The sequence below is a fragment of the Aotus nancymaae genome, unplaced genomic scaffold (assembly GCF_030222135.1).
Source record: "Aotus nancymaae isolate 86718 unplaced genomic scaffold, 86718_ANA_hifiasm-v0.15.2.pri h1tg000011l, whole genome shotgun sequence".
NCBI classification, from domain to species: domain Eukaryota; kingdom Metazoa; phylum Chordata; class Mammalia; order Primates; family Aotidae; genus Aotus; species Aotus nancymaae.
The window spans coordinates 42,297,512-42,319,037 of NW_026988422.1; the positions used below are offsets into that span (position 1 = coordinate 42,297,512).

At 42.4% G+C, this 21,526-nt stretch overlaps 1 protein-coding gene and 1 non-coding gene across 2 annotated transcripts in view; one reads left to right on the plus strand and one right to left on the minus strand.

Annotated features, from left to right (window-relative positions):
* RTF1 (RTF1 homolog, Paf1/RNA polymerase II complex component) overlaps positions 1-21,526 on the plus strand; it is a 69,783-nt gene that overhangs the window by 27,092 nt on the left and 21,165 nt on the right. Inside the window, exons 3-4 of the mRNA XM_012462451.2 lie at positions 10,392-10,539; positions 15,827-16,031. Coding sequence (XP_012317874.1) covers positions 10,392-10,539; positions 15,827-16,031 — 353 coding nt within the window. The remainder of the gene's footprint in view (positions 1-10,391; positions 10,540-15,826; positions 16,032-21,526) is intronic.
* LOC135274361 (U6 spliceosomal RNA) lies at positions 5,776-5,881 on the minus strand. The gene has a single exon (XR_010342203.1). It is a non-coding gene; the product is annotated as a U6 spliceosomal RNA (small nuclear RNA).

The following is a 21,526-nucleotide window of genomic DNA, read 5'->3' on the forward strand; positions in this document are numbered from 1 at the left end:
CCCAGCTACTCGGGAGGCTGAGGCAGGAGAATTCTAAGAACCCGGGAGGCAGAGGTTGCAGTGAGCTGCGATTGTGCCACTGCACTCCAGCCTGGGCAACAGAGAGAGACTCTGTCTCAAAAAATAAAATAACATCAGAGACATGCACTGATTTTATAGCAAAGAGATATTTAGCTAATTGATGAGGGGGAGGGTAAATGGAGAGAAGCTCTGAAAGTTTTTTATCCAGAAAAAAATGGGTACACTGGACATTAAGTATAAAGTCAAATTAGTGAGGAAATAAGTAGATGTTTCATGTGTAATATATCTTGGCATGGGGGAATAACTGAAATTTAGTGACAGATACACTTGTCTTATTTTTGGTGAATGAATTATTCTCGACATCTGGAAGCACATGTAAAACTAAAAAGCAAGGCTGTTTGTAAGATTTACATTGGTCAAGGTCATAATGCTGTGGTGTGGCACTTAGATGCTGTCTCTTCCTCTCCTTGAAAGCATTTGATAGGAGAAGCAGCATCAAGGGTGCAAGCAAGAGTGATTGGAAGGAAAAATGACAGGATGAGGAGGAGGAGAGCTAGTAGCCATTCAGTCATGAGTTGGGGTTAAAAAAAAAGTGGCCAGCAGGGTGTGGTGGCTCACACCTGTAATCCCAGCACTTTGGGAGGCCGACGTGGGAGGATTGCTTGAGCCAGTGAGTTCAAGACCAGCCTGGGCAACATGGCAAAACCCCATCTCTACTAAAAATACAAAAAATATTATAGCTAAAGGTGCAATAATAGAAAAAAATAAAAAAGATTTGTAAAATATACAAAAATTAGTCAGGTGTGGTGGTGTGCACCTGTAGTACTAGCTACTCAGGAGGCTGAGGTGGGAGGATCACCTAAGCCCTGGAGGTCAAGGCTGCAGTGAGCTGTAATCATGCCATTGCACCCCTATCTGGGTAAGAGAGTGAGACCCTGTCCCTGCCACCCTCCCTGCCTCCAAAATAGCCAAAACAAAACAGTCCATTTGTTAGTTCATGTCTCTGATTCTGTTACTGCTTTGCCATTTAGATAACACATAATTAGCATATGCTTCCCATAAAAGACCTTCGTTGCTCAGCTAATATTTTCCCGCATGTGTGTTGGTTTAGTAAAGTTTTCTGGTCGGGCACGGTGGCTCACGCCTGTAATCCCAGCACTTTGGGAGGCCAAGGCAGGTGGATCACAAGGTCAAGAGATCAAGACCATCCTGGTCAACATGGTGAAACAACCCTGTGTCTACTAAAAAATACAAAAAAAATTAGCTGGGCGTGGTGGCATGCACCTGTAGTCCCAGCTACTCGGGAGGCTGAGGCAGGAGAATTGCTTGAACCCAGGGTGCATAGATTGCAGTGAGCTGAGATTGCACCACTGCACTCCAGCCTGGCACCTGGCGACAGAATGAGACTCTATCTCGGGGAAAAAAAAAAAAAAAAAAAAAGTAAAGTCTTCTTACATACAACATCTCTAGGACAAGATGTTCCACATAGATGAATCTTGCCAATACTGAAACTAAACTCTTGAAAGTTTAAAATATAAAACCATAATTTTAAAAAAATACTTGACAGATATTATTATTATTATTTGAGACAGAGTCTCACTCTGTCTCTCAGGCTGGAGTGCAGTGGCACAATCTTGGCTCACTGCAACCTCTGCCTTCCGGGTTCAAGTGATTCTCCTGCCTCAGCCTCCCGAGTAGCTGAGACTACAAGTGCGTGCCACCACACCCAGCTAATTTTTGTATTTTTAGTAGAGACAGCATTTCACTATGTTGGCCAGGCTGGTCTTGAACTCCTGACCTCATGATCCACCTGCCTTGGCCTCCCAAAGTGCTGGGAATACAGGTGTGAGCCACCAAGCCTGGCCTATTAACTTTTTTTTTTTTTTTTTTTTTTTTTTTGAGCCGGAGCCTCGCTCTGTTGCCTAGGCTGGAATTCAGTGGTGCGACCTCACTCAGCTCACTGCAACCTTCGCCTCCCGAGTTCAAGTGATTCTCCTGCCTCAGCCTCCCGAGTAGCTGGGACTACAGGCGTCTACCACCACGCCCAGCTAATTTTTGTATTTTTAGTAGAGACAGGGTTTCACCATGTTGCCCAGGCTGGTGCTGAACTCCTGAGCTCAGGCAATCTGCCCACCTCGGCCTCCCAAATTGCTGGGATTACAGGTGTGAGCCACCATGCCCGGCCGGACAGATACCACCTGTAGTCGTTTTTCTGTTGATTTAAAGCCATGACTATAAATGACATTTCTTGTACTGTGAAAAAATGTCTTTCAGAATATCAGGCTGTGTGGTACTGCTTTTTATAGCTTCCTTTCTCTTCTGTTATCCATCAAAAGTGACCGTTTGGCTCGTTTCTTGGTAATCTCTTCTGTAACACTTCCAGTTTACTGCATGTGCTCTGTTGTGGGGTCAGGAAACCAGGGAATGCCATAGAGGTCAGGCTGGAATACCCCACTTTAGTGCTTGAACTTAGTGACAGCTGTTAAGATTCCTCATGAACTTTATTTTGTACATACTTATTCCCTCTTCACTACATACACAAGCAGACAGTAACGCTTCATGTATCTAGACACCATTGAGATCTCATTGCAAGAATTTGGAATAATAAGGTGATTTTCCTGGACTAGTTAATTGCTCAAATTTATTTACAAGAAATTCCGGCCAGGCGCGGTGGCTCATGCCTGTAATCCTAGCACTTTGGGAGGCCAAGGTGGGTGGATCACCTTAGGTCAGGAGTTCAAGACCAGCCTGGCCATCATGGTGAAGCCCCATCTTTAAAAAAAAAGAAAAGAAAAGAAATTACAACACTTCCTACTTAACAGTGTAATATAGTATTAATTATATTGTGCATTATTTGGTGTCACTTCGTTTCATTTGTGCTCTTGTCTTCATAAATAGACTACAAGTTTTTGTGATTGAGTGCAAGGATTTTCTTTGCTTTCTAGTTAAATGTATATGATTGCTTCATGATGAAATACAATATTGTCTTTTGTACTTTGTCTGATTAATTACACAGTAGAAAGGAAAGAAAGCTAAGCTGTTCTTCATGTCTTCAGGCTGACATTAAATTGCATATACTGCCTCCTGTCACTTGGGATAAAAAAAAAATTGCATTTACTCTTCAATGCCTCTGACCCTTTTTTCTTTTTTCTTTTTTTTTTTTTGGAAACAGAGTCTTGCTCTGTCACCCAGGCTGGAGTGCAGTGGTGCAATCTTGGCTCACTGCAAGCTCAGCCTCCCAAGTAGGAGGCAATTCTTGTGCCTCAGTCTCCCAAGTAACTGGGATTACAGGTGCATGCAATCACTCTCAGCTATTTTTTTTGTTAGTAGAGACGGGGTTTCACTGTGTGTGCCAGGCCTCGAACTGCTGACCTCAAGTGATCCGCCTACCTTAGCTTCCCAAAGTGCTGATCCTAGCACAGGTGTGAGCCACCGCACTTATCTTCCTCTGACTCTTTTTTATTTTCAGAAAAAACACCTAAATCAGGAACTGTGCCCTCTCAAACACATCTCCTTACGGGCCATTGTCAGTATCTAGCATAATGACTATAGAACCTTCCTTACAATTACTCTGACTCAGAATAACTTTCAGTTCATATGGAAACCTGTAATGTTACGAAGTCTTAGAGATCATCTGAACTTTTTTTTTCCACAGATGAGAGAACAAACTCACAGAAATTCTCATTTTCTTTTTATAAAATAGTACCTCGCAGGTATGTAGAACTTCCTGGTATCTGGTGCTCTAGAACTTTTCTTACTCTGTCTCCTTTTAGTCTCACACTACCCTGATAGGTGGTCAAGGCAGTTTTATTATTCCTACTTTGTAGATAGGGAAACAGTCTCTGGTTAGAGGATTGAGCTCTATCCCAGTTCTTTTGACTTTATTCCAGTGTAGTTTGTCACTAGCCCAACTGTTACTCTTTTTTTTTTTTTACCGAGATGGAGTCTCGCTCTGTCACCCAGGCTGGAGTACAGTGGCATGATCTCGACTCACTGCAACCTCCGCCTCCCAGGTTCAAGCAGTTCTCCTGCCTCAGCCTCTCAAGTAACTGGGATTACAAGCGCCTGCCACCATGCCCAGCTAATTTTTGTAATTTTGGTAGAGTCAGGGTTTCACCATGTTGGCCAGGCTGGCCAAGTGATCCATCTGCCTCAGTCTCCCAAAGTGCTGGGATTACAGGCATCAGCCACCACGCCCGGCCCCAGCTGTTATTCTTGAACCCTACTTACTTAAAAGTATTTTATTTCACTTGTAAATTCTGTTGAGAGTCACTAGACTGGAATGGTTTCTATGCTGGGACCTGAGACCTAGGAATATGGGTATTCCTTGCCCATTAGAGGCAGTTTCCTCTCTGAAATCTTGAAGTTTCCTTACTTCCCTGCCTTCCTCATGCTCAAAATACTCAGCATCTCAATGGCACCCAGTTCCAGAGCAACCAGTCCCCACCTTGTGTTTCTTCCCGTATTTCAGCTGAGTGCCTTGAAGGACAGCTGCTTCACATAATGGGGACCTACTTATTACATTCTATACACACTCAGCATGGCATGGGGGAAATATGGTACTCACCTTCCTTGTTTCACTACATAATTGTTGCCCATTAGAATATCTGTTACATCAGTGAGAGTCAAACTGCCAATCTATATTATTAGGTAAGAAAACATATTTCATCCAGTCTCTTTTTAACTTTTCTTCATTGCATATTTACAAAATACTTTTCGTCAGTGTGTATAAGAGTCCTAACAACGGATCCTTTCCTTTGCCTGGATGGTTTTTGAGCGGTGGTCATTGGGAGGTCCTCTGGCCTCTGTACTTGGAGTTCAGATGCAGACCAGAGGGCACTTTTTTCTCATTCTTGCCTTATGTTTGGTGCATTTGAGGGCATTTTGAAGGTTATATATAACAGAGGTTACCTTTCAGTAGAACCATAGTTCTCAAAACAAATTAAGAAATGCCAGGTCATTTCCTCAACTTCCTCCTGGATGGGGAAAGAATGAGCATCTCTTTAGTTCTCTCCTTTATTCTTTAGACCCCAATTACTACTACATTCTGATGAAATAATTCATTTTCCCTTTGTCCCAGAATCAGGTGTATAAGACTTTTACAGGGATGGGTCAGCCATCTCTGGACTAATAGCTGGATTAAGATATTTCCATATCAGTTCTTCTTAGACTCTGTTCTTGGGGGAAGAGGTACAGAGCACATATTTTAAGTATGTGCTTAGACAAAAAAGCATTCAAAAATCTCTGGTTTACAGGAGTAAATGTGATCTATTCTCTAAGAAAAAAAAATCTTTGGGAGATTATTGGGACCTATTTGAGTCTCTTTCTCTGGATTAAATAAGGATAATAATGATACTGGCTCCCAGATTTTAAGTGATCATTTATCTTTGAGTGATGACAATACAGGTGATTTTAAGAAACTAAAACATAAATTTTAGAAAAGTAAGAAATGTTGGCCAGGGGTGGTGGCTCATGCCTGTAATCCCAACACTTTGGGAGGCCAAGGTGGGCGGATCACCTGAGGTCAGGAGTTTGAGACCAGCCTGACCAATATGGTGAAACCCTGTCTCTACTCAAAGTAAAAAAATCAGCTGGGCATGGTGGCAGGCACCTGTAATCCCAGCTACTCGGGAGGCTGAGGCAGGAGAATCGATCAAACCCAGGAGGCAGAGGTTGCTGTGAGCCTAGATCACACCACTGTACTCCAGCCTGGGTGACAATGTAAGACTCCATCTCAAAAAACAAAACTAAACAAAAAATAGGCAATGTTTCACAAATTTGCATGTCATCTTTGCACAGGGGCCATGCTGATCTTCTCTGTATTGTTCTGTGTTTAAATATATGCTGCTAAAGTGAGCACAGGTGATTTTTTAAAATAATTTTTTATATTACATTAAAATCATTTATTTATTTATTTGAAACAGGCTCTTACTCTGTAGCCCAGGCTGGAGTTCAGTGTTGTGACCTTGGCTCACTGCAGTCTGGACCTCCTGGACTCAAGCTGCCCTTCTGCCTCAGCCTCCCGAGTAGCTGGGACTATAAGTATTCACCACCATGGCTGGCTACTTTTTGTATTTTTTTGTAGAGACTGGGTTTTGTCATGTTGCCCAGGTAGCCTCAAACCCCTGAGCTCAAGCAATCAGCCCTTCTTGGCCTCCCAAAGTGCTACGATTACAGACGTGAGCCTCTGTGCCCAGCCTATTTTAATTTTTTTGTCCGTGTCATGGCGGTGGGTGATTTATTTTTTATTTTTATGTTATTATTTTTTAATTTTAATTTTTTTTTTTAGAGACGGGATTTCACCATGGTCTCGATCTCTTGACCTCGTGATCCGCCTGCCTCAGCCTCCCAAAGTGCTGAGATTACAGGTGTGAGCCACCACACATGGCCTCGTAATTTTTTTCTTTTTCAACCTTACAAATACTTTTCTTGTTGTGCACTGTAGTGTGATTCTGTAGTAATAGCTGCACTCAGGAGGTTGAGGTGGGAATATCACTTGAGCCCAGGAATTTGAGTCCAGCCTGGACAATATAGTGAGACCTCATCATAAAAACGAAAAGAAAATAAAAGGCAAAAAACTTTCCTATATATTTTAAGGCTTCATATAATGAACATTTATTATTATTAAAATTAGATTTTAAAGGTTTGTTAAAAATAAAATATAGGCTGGGCACAATAGCTTATGCCTGTAATCCCAGAATTTTGGGAGGCTGAGGCAGGAGAATTGCTTGAGCTTAGGAGTTTGAGACCAGCCTTGGCAAAGTAAATATACAAGTAGCTGCAGTCCAACTTCCTAGTAATTTAAGATGTATATAAGACATTTTAGGCCGGGCACAGTGGTTCACAGCTGTAATCCCAACACTTTGGGAGGCTGAGGCAGGCAGATCACCTGAGGTTTGGAGTTCAATACCAGCCTGACCAACATGGAGAAATCCCATCTCTACTAAAAATATAAAATTAGTTGGGTGTGGTGGCTCATGCCTGTAATCTCTGCTACTCGGGAGGCTGAAGCAGGAGAATCGCTTGAACCCAGGAGGCGGAGGTTGCGGTGAGCCAAGGTCTTGCCATTTTACTTCAACATAGGCAACAAGAACAAAACTCAGTCTCAAAAAAAAAAAAAAGAAATTTTATGTTTAAAAGTAAATTCACCCACATTATTTTAATTCCTTCAAAACCTTGTCACATACTGAGGTGTTGGTTTTTTGCCTTTGGTGTGATAGACCTGACTGAGTCAGCCTCATGAGAAGTAAGGCAGCTTTGCTCTTGGAAGAAAAAAATGGTGTTCCCTTCTCACATTCATGTTTAGTTAGGAAACCCTCTTTTAACTCAAAGCACTTTTATTTTCTTCTAATTTATTCTTGTCTTTTCTCACTACCCCACAAAGAATGAACAATATGGGCTATGAATGAATGACAGTTGCTAAGCTTAGGTTGAGGCAGATTGAAGCAGTTAGAAGGGGGAAGGTTAAGAAAGCCTTGGCTTCCTAGCATCTCCTGAGTTGGATTCACCTGTATGACTTCACATTTAGGTCATTTTGCTCTCATAAACACTTTTTTTCCCGAGGAATCCAGAATTTGACTCTATTCCACGTGAGAAACCCAAATCTGTAGGCAAAAATAGACCTAGTCCCTCTGACACACCTGTTCCCTGATAGCCCAACCTTTATGCTCTGAACCTCTTTATATTCCCATTGAGTAGAAGTAGAAAGGGCCAAAACACTGTTTGGAAAAGGTAGGTCATGCCCATTTTCAAAAGCAACCAATAAATGTTGAGTATTATGCATATAGTTATGTAATATTTTATAACAAGAGCCAGTGTAAAAGATGTTTTATATATTATTTACTTGAGTAATAACTTCACTGTCAGCATAGAAAGTTGATATATTAGGCCAGGTGTGGTGGCGCAAGCCTGTAATCCCAGCACTTTGAGAGGCCGAGGCGAGTGGATTGCTTGAGGTCAGGATTTCGAGACCAGCCTGACCAACATGGTGAAACCCTGTCTCTACTAAAAATACAAAAAGTAGCCAGGCATGGTGGCGGACACCTGTAATCCCAGCTACTCGGGAGGCTGAGGTAGGAGGATCGCTTGAACCTGGGAGGTCAAGGCTACAGTGAGCTATGATCCTGCTGTTCTGTACTCCAGCTGGGGTGGCAGAAAAAGACCCTGGCTCAGAAACAAACAAACAAAAAGATTAAAAATAGCACCCTTTACAGTGTTTTGTTAAGGTAAACTAGCAAACTGTCCTTTTTTTTTTTTTTTTTTTTTTTTGAGACGGAGTCTCGCTCTGTCATCCAGGCTGGAGTGCAGTGGCAATCTCAGCTCACCACAACCTTCACCTTCCAGATTCAAGCCATTCTCCTGCCTCAGCCTCCCGAGTAGCTGGGACTACAGGCACATGTCACCACGCTTGGCTGATTTTTGTGTTTTGAGTAGAGATGGGGTTTCACCATGTTGGCTAGGCTGGTCTTGAACTCCTGACCTAGTGAGCCACTGCGCCTGGCTGTTGTTCTTAAGAATAGTTTATGTGGAAAATTTCTAAGTTGGAAACATCTTCAGAACTACCCCTCTACCCGACTCCACCCTCTCAAAAAAAAAAAAAAAAGACCAAAAGAATTTACTTCTTCTATTTATCTATTGTGAAATAGGTTAATTTCTCATCCTATTATAGAAGAAACAGACTTTGTGCCTTCATTGAATATTAGATGTAGAAATATTATATTAATACCAGACTTAATATTCAGTCTGTGATAATCAAAAGATGATTATTCTTTATGGTAGTTAGAATAAAGTTTCCGAATAAAGTGTTTTTTACCTAAAAGCATTTTAAGCTGACACAATATCAAAGGAGATAGGGTTTAATGTAACTAAGTAGTCTTTGCAAATTTATAAAGTGGCTTTGTTGTCTTTCAGCTTATAATTGAAGTTCTTAAAGATGGCTTTTTGGCTTTGAGGTAGTTAGCTGTATTGCTTGCCTGTTTGATGATACAAATTACAAGTTCCTTACGTTTAGATATCTGAGATTTCCTATTTATGATCCAGTTTAAATGTTACATTACTGGATAATGCATGCCAATGTTTTAAAAAGGATATGCACATATATTTAATGATGTACATTACTTTCTACCTTTCTGGAGTAAGTACCAGTGCTGCTATTCATGCCAAAGAATGCCCTTCTTCCTTTCTTTTGGTGCTTTCTGCAGTTTTCTCCTGGGCACAAGCTACATTCCCTGCCTTCCTGAGACCCACTCCAGAACTAAACTATTCTCTGTACTGAAACCCAGACATACCAACCATTAACAACTACTGCCATCTCTGCCACATAAAACATCAGAAGCTGTTTTTTGACTTGCCAAAAAGTTGCTATCTTTTCTGTTTTCTATTGGCGATAAAACATACATGAGCTGGGTACAGTGATGCGTGCCTGTAGTTCCATCTACTCAGGAGGCTCAGGTGAGAGCATCGTTTGAGGCCAACCTAGGCAACGTAGCAAGAACCTGTCTGAAAAAAAAGAAAAAAATAATTAAATTATGTTTATTATGTAACTTTTCTACTTTTTCTAAGACATTCCATACCAGAAGTTCTAAAGTTTTAACCAAGTTTTCAAAAATGTAGGCTGGGGCCAGGCACAGTGGCTCACACCTGTAATCTCAGCACTTTGGGAGGCCAAGGCAGGCAGATTGCTTGAGTTCAGGAGTTTAAGACCAGCCCGGGCAACATGGTGAAACCCCATCTCGACAAAAAATACAAAGATTAGTCGGATATGGTGGTACACGCCTATCATCCCAGTTACTTGGGAGGCTGAGGCAGAAGGATGGCTTGATCCTGGGGGTCAAGGCTGCCGTGAGCCCTAGATCGCGTCACTGCACTCTAGCCTGGGCTACAGAGCAAGACCTTGTCTCAAAAACAAAAATCTAGGCCAGGCACAGTGGCTCACATCTGTATTCCCAGCACATTGGAAGGCCAAGACAGGAGGAATACCTGAGCTCAGGAGTTCAAGACTAGCCTGGACAACATAGTGAAACCCCATCTCAACAACAAAAAAACCCCAAATTAGCTGGGCATGGGGGTGCATACCTGTAGTCCCAACTACTCCAGAGGCTGAAGTGGGAGGAATGCTTAAGCCTGGGAAGCAGAGGTTGCAGTGAACCAAGATTGTGCCACTGCACTCTAACCTGGGCAACAGAGTGAGACCCTGTTTCAAAAAAAAAAAAAAAAAAACTTTTCAAAAATCTGTATTTTTTTTTCATGTGAAGTGTATTTGTTTTGGATTCAAAGATGAATGCCAGAGACTCTTAACTCTTGAGTCTTCCAGCTTTTCCCAGTAAAGTCCCTATTCCTATTTCAGTTTTTTTTTTCTTTTCTCCTTATAGTGGACATTTGGGAGCAATAAAAATAAGAAGAAAGGAAAAACCAGAAAAATAGAGAAGAAAGGAACGATGAAGAAACAGGCCAACAAAACTGCCTCCTCAGGCAGTTCAGACAAAGACAGTTCAGCTGAGAGCTCAGCCCCTGAGGAAGGTGAGCTGAGTAGCCCAGACCTGGAAGGTCAACTCCCATTCTTGTCAGCTTGAAGGTGCAAAGGCAGAAGTGGGGAGGAAGGGGGGTACCTGCATTTAGCATGACCTCTGTCTTTAGAGCAGTGATTCTTAATTTTTTCCATGGTCGTGGATGCTTTGAGAATCTGAATGAAGCAAGAAAAATGTATGCAATTCCAAAAGGTTGGTGAGAGCCCTGAAACCTATCCCTGGAACCCACAAGGATTCCTGCATGGTCTTGAATACCCTGAATGCCTTCTCCTCCTTTTTTTTTCTTGCTTATGCATAGTCTGACTGAGAAGGGAAATCTTGTTACAAAACTCAGTAGAAAATGTTATTTTTTTGGAAGCCAATTCCAGAATTTTTTGAACACTAGTTTGAAAAGTTAACTTGGGCCAAGTGCGGTGGCTCATGGCTGTAATCTCAACACTTTGGGAGGCCAGGGTGGGAGGATCACTTGAGCCCAGGAGTTCAGGACCAGCCTAGGTAACATAGTGAGATCCCATCTCTACCAGAATGTTGTAGTACACACCTGTAGTCCCAGCTGCTCAGGAAGCTGAGGTGGGAGGATCACTTGAGCCTAGGATTCTGTGAGCTATGATCACACCACTGCACTTCAGCCTAAGTGACAGAGCACGACCCTGTCTCAACAACAAAAAAAAGTAAGAAAATAAAGAAAAGAAAAATGCAAGGACACTGGGAAAGAAAATAAAAGTGAACTTGTTCCAGGACTAGAATGATAACCTATAAATTATTTAAAAATTTAAAAATATTTTCTAAAATAATGTTTATATACAAGCTGGCTTTATAAAATTGGCCTAACCTGGTTTTGAGCACATGCCTATGAATGTTAGCTCAAACTGAGTCAAGTACAGTTCCTGTTAAATTGCTGACTTAGCTCAGTACTCATTGTACTCACATATTTTTTCCATGCCAACATTTGTCCTATTAAGATCCACTGTTATTAGAAATTCACTAATCAGATGTTAATGATTCATTAAAATGTTTTTTTTTTTTTACTTTTTATTTTTGTTTATTTTTGAGACAGAGTTTTGCTGTTGTTGCCCAGGCTAGAGTGCAATGATGCAACCTTGGCTCACTTCAACCTCCGCCTCCTGGGGTTAAAGCAATCTGCATCGGTCTCCCAAGTAGCTGGGATTACAGGCGACCACTACCACAACCAGCTAATTTTTTGTATTTTCAGTAGAGATGGGGTTTCATCATGTTAGCCAGGTTGGTCTTGAACTCCTGACCTCAGGTGATCTACCCACCTTGTCCTCCCAAGGTGCTGGGATTACAAGCATAAGCTATTGCACCTGGTCATAATTTTTTTTTAATGCCAGCTAATAAATGAAAAATAAATTATAGGGTTATAAAAATCACCACTTTTCTTTCTTTTTTTTTTCTGAGATGGAGTATCGCTCTGTCACCCAGGCTGGAGTGCAGTGGCACAATCTCGGCTCACTACAACCTCTGCCTCCCAGGTTCAAGTGATTCTCCTGCCTCAGCCTCCCAAGTAGCTGGGGGACTACAGGCGCCCGCCAGGACACGCTAATTTTTGTATTTTTAGTAAAGACAGGTTTTCACCATATTGGCCAGGCTACTCTCGAACTCCTGACCTTGTGATCCACCCATCTTGTCCTCTCCAAGTGCTGGGATTACAGGTATGAGCCACTGTGCTTGGCCACCACTTTTCAATCATAGTGATAAAGTTGATTTACTCAAGAATCCTCAATGATTGTTAAAACCACTGGTTGAGAATTCGTTGGAAAACAATATTTTATAGTCTTAAACCTTCTCCCTATACATACTATTATACAAAGAGGAAAAGGTGCCTTTACAAAGGGAAAATCTAGAAGACACTACCTTAACCAAGTAATCCAAATTAAAATAGTGGGACAAACAGATATTAGTTAGGGCTTCCTAATGTCTTTTTGTTTTTTTTCCTTTTTGTGGAGAACGGGGTCTCGCTATATTGCCCAGGCAGGTCTCGAACTCCTGGGCTCAAGCTATCCTCCTGCCTCTGCCTCCCTAAGACCTGATGTGATAACGTTGAAAAGGACACAATCACTTACGGAGTATTCTTGCCAAAAATCATAACCTGAATTGTTTCTTAACAAATTAACCAAACCAAATGAGGTGGACTTGATAACTGTTGCTATTTCAACTTAAATTAACTAAAAATTAATGTTTAAAATGTAGTTTTTCAGTTGCACTAGCCACATTTCAGTTTGTGAATGGTTATATGTTGTGGCTGCTATTCAGATAGAGAATATTTTTATCATCACCTCACAAAATTCTACTAGACAATTTTTTGGGCTTATACTCTTCAAAAATTCAATGCACCAACAAATGGATAAACAAAATATATATGTGTGCCATGGAATATTACTCAGCCATAAAACAGAGTGAAATAATGGCCTTTGCAGCAACTTGAATGGAGCTGGAGGCCGTTTTTCTAAGTGAAATAACTCAGGAATGGAAAACAAAGTATTGTATGTTCTCAGGTGTAAGTGGTGGTTAAGCCATGAGGATGCAAAGGCATAGAATGATATAATGGGGCCAGGTGTGGTGGCTCACGCCTATAGTCCCAGCACTTGAGGCCAAGGCAGGTGAATCACTTGAGGTCGGGGGTTTGAGATTAGCCTGGCTAACATGGTAAGACCCCATCTCTGCTAAAAATACAAAAATTAGTCAGGCATGGTAGTGTGCTCCTGGTGCCAGCTACTCAGGAGTCTCAGGCATGAGAATCACTTGAACCTGGGAGGAGGAGGTTGAAGTGAGGCTAGATTGAGTGATGGAGTGAGATTCTGTCTGGAAAGGAAAAAAAAAAGAATGATATAATGGACTTTGGGGACTTGGGAGGGAGTGAGGGATGAAAGACTGCATATCGGGTACAGTGTACACTGCTTGGGTGATACGTAGGCCAAAATCTCAGAAATCACCACTAAAGAATTTATTCAGGCCAGGTGCGGTGGCTCATACCTTTAATCCCAGCACTTTGGGAGGCCGAGGCAGGTAGATCACCTGAGGTCAGGAGTTTGAGACCAGCTTGATCAACATGGTGAAATCTTATATTTACTAAAAATAAAAAAATTAGCTGGGCACGGTGACATGTGCCTGTAGTCCCTGCTACTCTGGAGGCTGAGGCAGGAGAATCGCTTGAACCTGGGAGGCAGAGGTTGCAGTGAGCCAAGATCATTTCATTGCACTCCAGCCTGGGCAACAGAATGAGACTCAATCTCAAAAAAAAAAAAAAAAAAAAAAGAACTTATCCATGTATCTAGAAAACACCACTACCCCCAAAACCTTGAAATAACATTTAAAAAAAAATTAATGGCATGAAAGACAAAGAAAGGCAGATCCCAATTAAAAGATACTAGACAAACACGGCAACCAGATGCAACATGTGATAGTAGATTGGAATCTACTTGGTTAAAAAGTGACTGTAAAGGACAGTGGTGAAACAGTTGGTGAAATTTGAATATAGACTGACTATTGAATATAAAATAATGATATTGTATCAATGTTAAGTTCCCTAGATTTGATAATTGTGTAATTGGTTATATGAGACTGTCAGCGGGGTGTGGTGGCTCACGCCTGTAATCCCAGCACTTTGGGAGGCTGAAGTGAGTGGATCACCTGAGGTCAGGAGTTCAAGACCAGCCTGACCAACATGGAGAAACCCCATCTTTACTAAAAAGACAAAATTTTCCAGGCATGGTGATGCATGCCTGTAATCCCAGCTACTTGGGAGGCTGAGGCAGGAGAATCACTTGAACTCGGGAGGCGGACATTCCGGTGATCATGCCATTGCACTCTAGCCTGTGCAACAAGAGCAAAACTCCATCTCAAAAAAAAAAAGAGAGACTGTCATCTTTAGGGGTGAAGGGCCATGATCTTTGCAACTACTTTTAATTCAGCAACATAAATAAATAAACATAAATACATTATTTTTTATATATGCAGAGAAAGTAAATTGGCATTGGTGGGTAAATCTTAAGGAAAGGATTTATAGGAGTCAAATTATTCTTGCAACTTTTCTTCAGGCCTACAATTTTGTCAAAATAAAAAAAAAAATGCATTAAAATAAACTGGGAGGCTGGGCACCGTGGCTTATGCCTGTAATCCCAGCACTTTGAGAGGTTGAGGTGGGCGGATTCCCTGAGGTCAGGAGTTTGAGACCAGCCTGACCAACATGGTGAAACCCCATCTTCACTAAGAATACAAAATTAGCTAGACGTAGTGGCACATGCCTATAAACTTAGCTACTTGGGAGACTGAGGCAAGAGAATCATTGAACCCGGGAGGCAGAGTTTGCAGTGAGCCAAGATTGCGCCACTGCACTCAAGCCGGCGACAGCAAGACTACAGCTCAAAAAATAGTAATAATAAAATAAATAAATAAGCTGGGGCCAGGTGTGGTGGCTCATGCCTGTAATCCCAGCACTTTGGGAGGCCAACACAGGAGGATTGCTTGAGCCCAAGAGTTCTAGACCAGCCTGGACAACAAAGTGAGACCCCAGTTCTATTTAAAAAGTAAAAATAAATAGGCTGGGTGCAGTGGCTTATGCCTGTTATCTCAGCACTGGGAGGCCAAGGTGGGCAGATCACCTGAGGTCAGGAATTCGAGACCAGCATGACCAATATGGCAAAACCCTGTCTCTAATAAAAATACGAAATCAGCCAGATTACACCTGTAATCCCAGCTCCTTGGGAGGCTGAGGCAGGAGAATCACTTGAACCGGGGAGGCAGAGGTTGCAGTGAGCCAAGATTGCGCCATTGTACTGCAGCCTGGGCAACAAAAGCAAAACTTCTTCTCAAAAAAGAAGTAAAAATAAGTAAAATAACAAACTGATTTCTTATTCTAGCCCAAAGAAGGGTGATGTTGGCCGGGCACAGTGGTTCATGCCTATAATCTCAACACTTTGGGAGGCCGGGGCGGACCCATCACAAGGTCAGGGGATTAAGACCATCCTGGCCAACGTGGTGAAAACCCCCTCTCTACTAAAATACAAAAAATTAGCTGGGCATGGTGGTGCACACCTGTGGTCCCAGCTACTTGGGAGGCTGAGGCAGGGGAATCGCTTGAATCCAGGCAGCGGAGGTTGCCGTGAGCCGAGATTACGCCATTGCAATCCAGTTTGGCAACAGAGCAAGACTCTGTCTCAAAAAAAAGAAATAGAGAAGGGTGATGTCACCACTGTGGAGCCACTTGTGGCCTGTCTTCTGTAGCATAGTGTAATCTTGTGTTTGGGCCTTTGTTGCAGGTGAAGTGTCAGATTCTGACAGCAACAGCTCTTCTTCCAGTTCAGATTCAGACTCTTCCTCAGAAGATGAAGAGTTCCATGATGGCTACGGAGAAGACCTCATGGGAGATGAGGAAGACAGGGCCCGTCTGGAACAGATGACAGAGAAAGAGAGAGAGCAAGAACTGTTCAATCGCATAGAGAAGAGAGAGGTGTTGAAAAGAAGGTAAGGTTGAGTCCTCGTTGCCCCTGCTTCCACCCCTGCCTTTTCTGTTCATTTCTTATGTCATACTTCCTCTGTCCTTGACATCTGACCTACATATGGAGACTGACATTTGGGATTGATTGTTAACATGAGAAGCAAATGATGTATTAAATTTCATTCATTATTTACTCAGTGCCACTGGCTTTATTTACTAATATATGTCATTCAGAAGGTTTTATTCATAAGACATCATATATGTGCATGACGTAATCTTCACAACAGCTCTGTGAAGTTGGTTATACCATGTTACAGAGGTAGAAGCTTAGGCTTAGAGACATTAGGTAACTAAAGAGTAAGTTGAATGAAGGGAGAGACTTAGTCCTGTTCACTCCTCTATTCCTGGTGCCTAGAACAGTGCCTGGCACAGAGATATGCACTAAATACTTATTGAGTGAAAGAATGAAGAAACTTGTCCAAGGTCATTTAGCTGGCAAGTGGTAGTACTGTATTTCAAACCTGGGACCATCTGACACCATAAAACACAGTGTGGCCACATCCTCTCCTTCCTCACATTTCCTATTATTTTACCTATTCTATAACACAAACACTACAAGCAGCATTCTAAAGGGATTACACATTTTGGGAGGCCCAGACAGGCGGATCACCTGAGGTCAGGAGTTCGAGACTCGCCTGGCCAACATGGCAAAACCCTGTCTCTACTAAAAATATAAAAAAATTAGCTGGACATGGTGCTGCACACTGGTAGTCCCAGCTACTCAGGAGGCTAAGGCAGGCGAATTGCTTGAACCCAGGAGGCAGAGGTTGCAGTGAGCCGAGATTACGCTACGGGACTTCAGCCTGGGCGACAGAGTGAGACTTCGTCTCTAAGTAAATAAATAAATGCAGGGAATTACAGTCTGGACACAGTGGCTCACACCTATAATGCCAGCACTTTGGGAGTCTAAGGTGGGTGGATTGCTTGATTCCAGGAATTCAAGACCAATCATGGCAAAACCCTGTCTCCTCTAAAAAATAGGCATGGTGGCCCATGCCTGTAGTCCCAGGTACTTGGGAGGCTGAGTCAGCAGGAGGATCATTTGAGCCCGGAATGTGGAGTTTGCAATGAGCTGAGATTGTGCCACTGTACTCCAGCCTGGGTGACAGAGTGAGATCCTGTGTCAAAAAAAAAGAGAGGGGAATTACAGAGGTTGTTTTTGTTTTGATAAAGACCAGTGCATGATTTGATTTCTACTGAGTAAACAGTATTAAGGTAATCATAAGATTACCTTGGTTTTAGAACAGGAATCCAGTAGTGATTGAGAGTAACATGGGAATACAACAAATAATACGTAAAAATTAAAGGAAGAAATGGTGTTTAAAGCTTTATATTTTACAGATTGGCTTCAAATTTTTCAAGCTCCCAGGTTGAAATAATTTTCCAAACTTTACATTTGGAGCCCTGTCTTCACAGGATTCAAGACTTGGAATTTCTCCTGATTATGTACAAATTAGGTATCTGACTGTCCTTCAGCATAGTTTTTGTATTTTTTTTTTAAAGTCAAATGTTAAATTGCTTTTTGATATTTACAAGCTGCTTCAGTTTTTTGAACTTTTGCCATATTTTAAATGGAAAACTTTTAAATATGGCAGTAGTTCTTCCTTGTCTCCTAACAGAATTTCAAGGTAAAAATAAATTTGGCTTTTATCTTGGGAAATAAAATAGCCCTCAGAATGAGGATCCTACCTATTTAATCTCATGAAAGGAAAATAGAGCATTTTCTTTGGCAGCAGTTAGTTTCTTTTCATCTGGGAGTCTTGTTTGTCCCTTCTGGAGACCATATTAAGTATGGTTAGTTATCCTGAAGAAGAATGTTTGGCTTTCAGACAGCAGCAAGCAATAGACATTTGGTTTTTGTTTTGTTTTCCTTTTTGAGAAGGTCTTTTGCTCTTGTTGCCCAGGCTAGAGTGCAATGGCGAGATCTCGGCTCACTGCATCCTCCGCCTTCCAGGTTCAAGAGATTTTTGTGCCTCAGCCTCCCAAGTAGCTGGGATTACTGGCGCCCGCCACCATGGCTGGCTAATTTTTGTATTTTTAGTAGAGTCAGGATTTTGCCTTGTTAATGAGGCTGGTCTCAAACTCATGACCTCAGGTGATCCACCTGCCTCAGCCTCCCAAAGTGCTGGGATTATAGGTGTGAGTTACTGTGCCCAGACTAGACGTTTGTTTTGAGTGTGAATGCTTCCAAGGTTACCTGTTTTGGAACAAATAGGACTTAATAAACTGTGCTGGAGTTGCCAGATGGTTGGGGATGACTTCTAAAATTTGTATTTCTGAACTGTGGAAAGCATAGCAAGATGCTGTTGTATAAGGCCAGTAGGTCCTATGACAAAATCACAAAGTAGCTCAAGGGTAATGGGTGGCTTATCTCAAACTTAGTTTTTATGTTTTTCACTGTATGTGAATAAGACAGTTGACTGATTCAGTGACTTTATTTTTTATTGTTTTTAGAGATGAGGTTTTACCATGTTGGCCAGGCTGGTCCTGAACTCCTGACCTCAGGTGATCCACCTGCCTCGGCCTCGCAAAGTGTTTACAGGTGTGAGCCACCGCGCCTGGCTGATTCAGTGACTTTAAAAAAAATTTTTTTTTTTTTTTTTTTTGGATACAGAGTCTGGCTGTCCTCTAGTCTGGAATGCAGTGGTGTGAGGTTGGCTCACTACAATCTCTACCTCCTGGACTCAAACCAGCCTCCTACCTCAGCCTCCCAACTAGTGGGGACTACAGGCTACAGGCTACTACGTCTGGCTAATTTTTCTTTTCTTCTTTTTGAGATGCAGTCTCACTCTGTTGCCCAGGGTAGAGTGTAGTGACATGATCTCAGCTCACTGCACCTTCTGCCTCCCGGGTTCAAGTGATTGTCCTGCCTCAGCCTCTCATGTAGCTGGGACTACAGGCGTGTGCCACACTGCCTGGCTAATTTTTTTTTTTGAGACAGAGTTTTGCTCTTGTCGCCCAGGCTAGAGTGCAATCATACAATCTTGGCTCACTGCAACCTCTGCCTCCCGGGTTCAAGATATTCTCCTGCCTCAGCCTCCTGAGTAGTTGGGACTACAGGTGCGTGCCATCACACCCAGCTAATTTTTTTGTATTTTTGTTTCACCATGTTAGCCAGCCTGGTCTCTGTCTTCTGACCTTGTGATTCGCCCACCTCAGCCTCCCAAAGTGCTGGGATTACAGTGAGCCACTGTGCCTGGTGTGCATGCATGCATGTGTGCGTGTGTGTGTATGACAGAGTCTTGTTCTGTGGCCCAGGCTGGAGTTCATTGGCACGATCTTGGCTCATTGCAACCTCCACCTCCCAGGTTCAAGCAATTCTCCTGCCTCAGCCTCCTGAGTAGCTGGGATAACAGGTATCCGCTACCATGCCGAGCTAATCTTTGTATTTTTAGTTTCACCATGTTGGCCAGGCTGGTCTGGAACTCCTGACCTCAAGTGATCCACCCGCCTTGGCCTTCCAAAGTCCTGGGATTACAGGTGTGAGCCACCAGACCTGGCCCTTTTTTTTTTTTTTTTTTTTTTTTTTAGAGAGGGATTTTTGCCACGTTGCCCATGCTGGTCTTGGAACTCCTGGCCTCAAGCAATTCGTTCACCTCGGATTCCCAAAGTGCTGGGGTTACACTGAACCACCGCACTCTGCTTCAGTGACTTTTTTTAGTGACTGTAAGAATGATTTAGTGTCCTGATTATTAAGACAGAAGTTCAGAGCCATCATAGAAAATTGGTATTTTTATAGTTCGTTTGTTTAGCTTCAGGGCAGTGCAATATGGCAACTCAGAAATTTCTTGCATCTTTTTTTTTTTTTTTTTTTTTGAGACGGAGTTTCGCTCTTGTTACCCAGGCTGGAGTGCAATGGCGTGATCTTGGCTCACCGCAACCTCCGCCTCCTGGGTTCAGGCAATTCTCCTGCCTCAGCCTCCTGAGTAGCCAGGATTACAGGCACGCGCCACCATGCCCAGCTAATTTTTTGTATTTATAGTAGAGACGGGGTTTCACCATGTTGACCAGGATGGTCTTGATCTCTTGACCTCGTGATCCACCTGCGCCCGGCCCTTTTTTTTTTTTTTTTTTTTTAACCTACTCCCACTCTGTCACCAGAGTGGAGTACAGTGGTGCAATCTCAGCTCACTACAACCTCCACCTCCCTGGTTCAAGCGATTCCCCTGCCTGAGCCGCCCGAGTAGCTGGGACTCCAGGCACGTGCCACCACGCCCGGCTGATTTTTTTTGTATTTTAGTAGAGAGGGGTTTCACCATGTTGGCCAGGTTGTCTTGATCTCCTGACCTCGTGATTCGCCTGCCTTGGCCTCCCAAAGTGTTGTAATTAGAGGTATGAGCCACCATGCCCGGCCCCTGCATCTTTTTTTACTTTAAAATGTCTTAATATGGATCGCATTTAATCTTCATAGTCTTTTTTAGGTAAGCACCATTAGCATCCTGTTCTCTAGCCAGCAGCACCAGTAGTGAGATGTCATTTTCAGTTGTTAGATTCTTCATGGGGGCAGGCAGCATAAAAGATAACCTGGTTGTAGAAAGGGCACTGACGTTGCCGTCAGAAGGTCTGGGTTCAAGTCAGATTCGCTGGCAGGGTGATCAGAATTAAGTCACTTTCTCTCTTTCTGCCTCAGCTTCCTCCTCAGGGGTTGTTGTAAACCTCAATTGAGATGATATACATAAGAACATTATGTAAATGTTAACTATCACTAACTCTAAAAAATAACTTTGATTAAAATAACCCACTTAAGGTATATTATTCACTGGTTTTTATATGTCCAGGGAGCTGTGCAATCATCAGCACAATTAATTCTGGAGCATTTTATCACTCTTCTCTTCCCCTATAAGCCTCCCAGCCCTAGACAACCACTAGTCTCCTTTCTGTCTCTCTAGATTTGCCTAGTCTGGATGTTTTTATTATTGTTGTTGTTGTTATCGAGACAGGGTCTTGTTCCATTGCTCAGGCTGGAGTGCTGTGGCATGATCATAGCTCACTGAAGCCTCAACCTCCTGTGTTTAAGCAGTCCTCCTGCCTCAGCCTCCCAAATAGCTGGGACTATAGGCTGGTGGCACCACTTGGCTAATTATTTTAATTTTTAGTAAAGATGGGGTCTTGCTATGTTGTCTGTGCTGGTTTTGAACTCCTGGCTTCAAGCAGTCCTTCTGCCTCGGCCTCCCAAAGTGTTAAGATTATAGGTGTGAGCCACCATGCCCGACTTGGATACTTGATATAAATGGAATCATAATATGTAGTCTTTTGTGACTGACTTCTTTCACTTAGTATGTTTTTGAGGTTTATTTATTAGCATGCATTAGTACCTTCCTCTTTTTTATGGATGAGTAATATTCCATTATATGTATATACCACATTTTATTCATCCATCTATTGATTAATATTTGTGGGGTTTTCACCTTTTTGCTATTGTGACTAGTGCTACTGTGAACATTTATATACAGCAATTTGA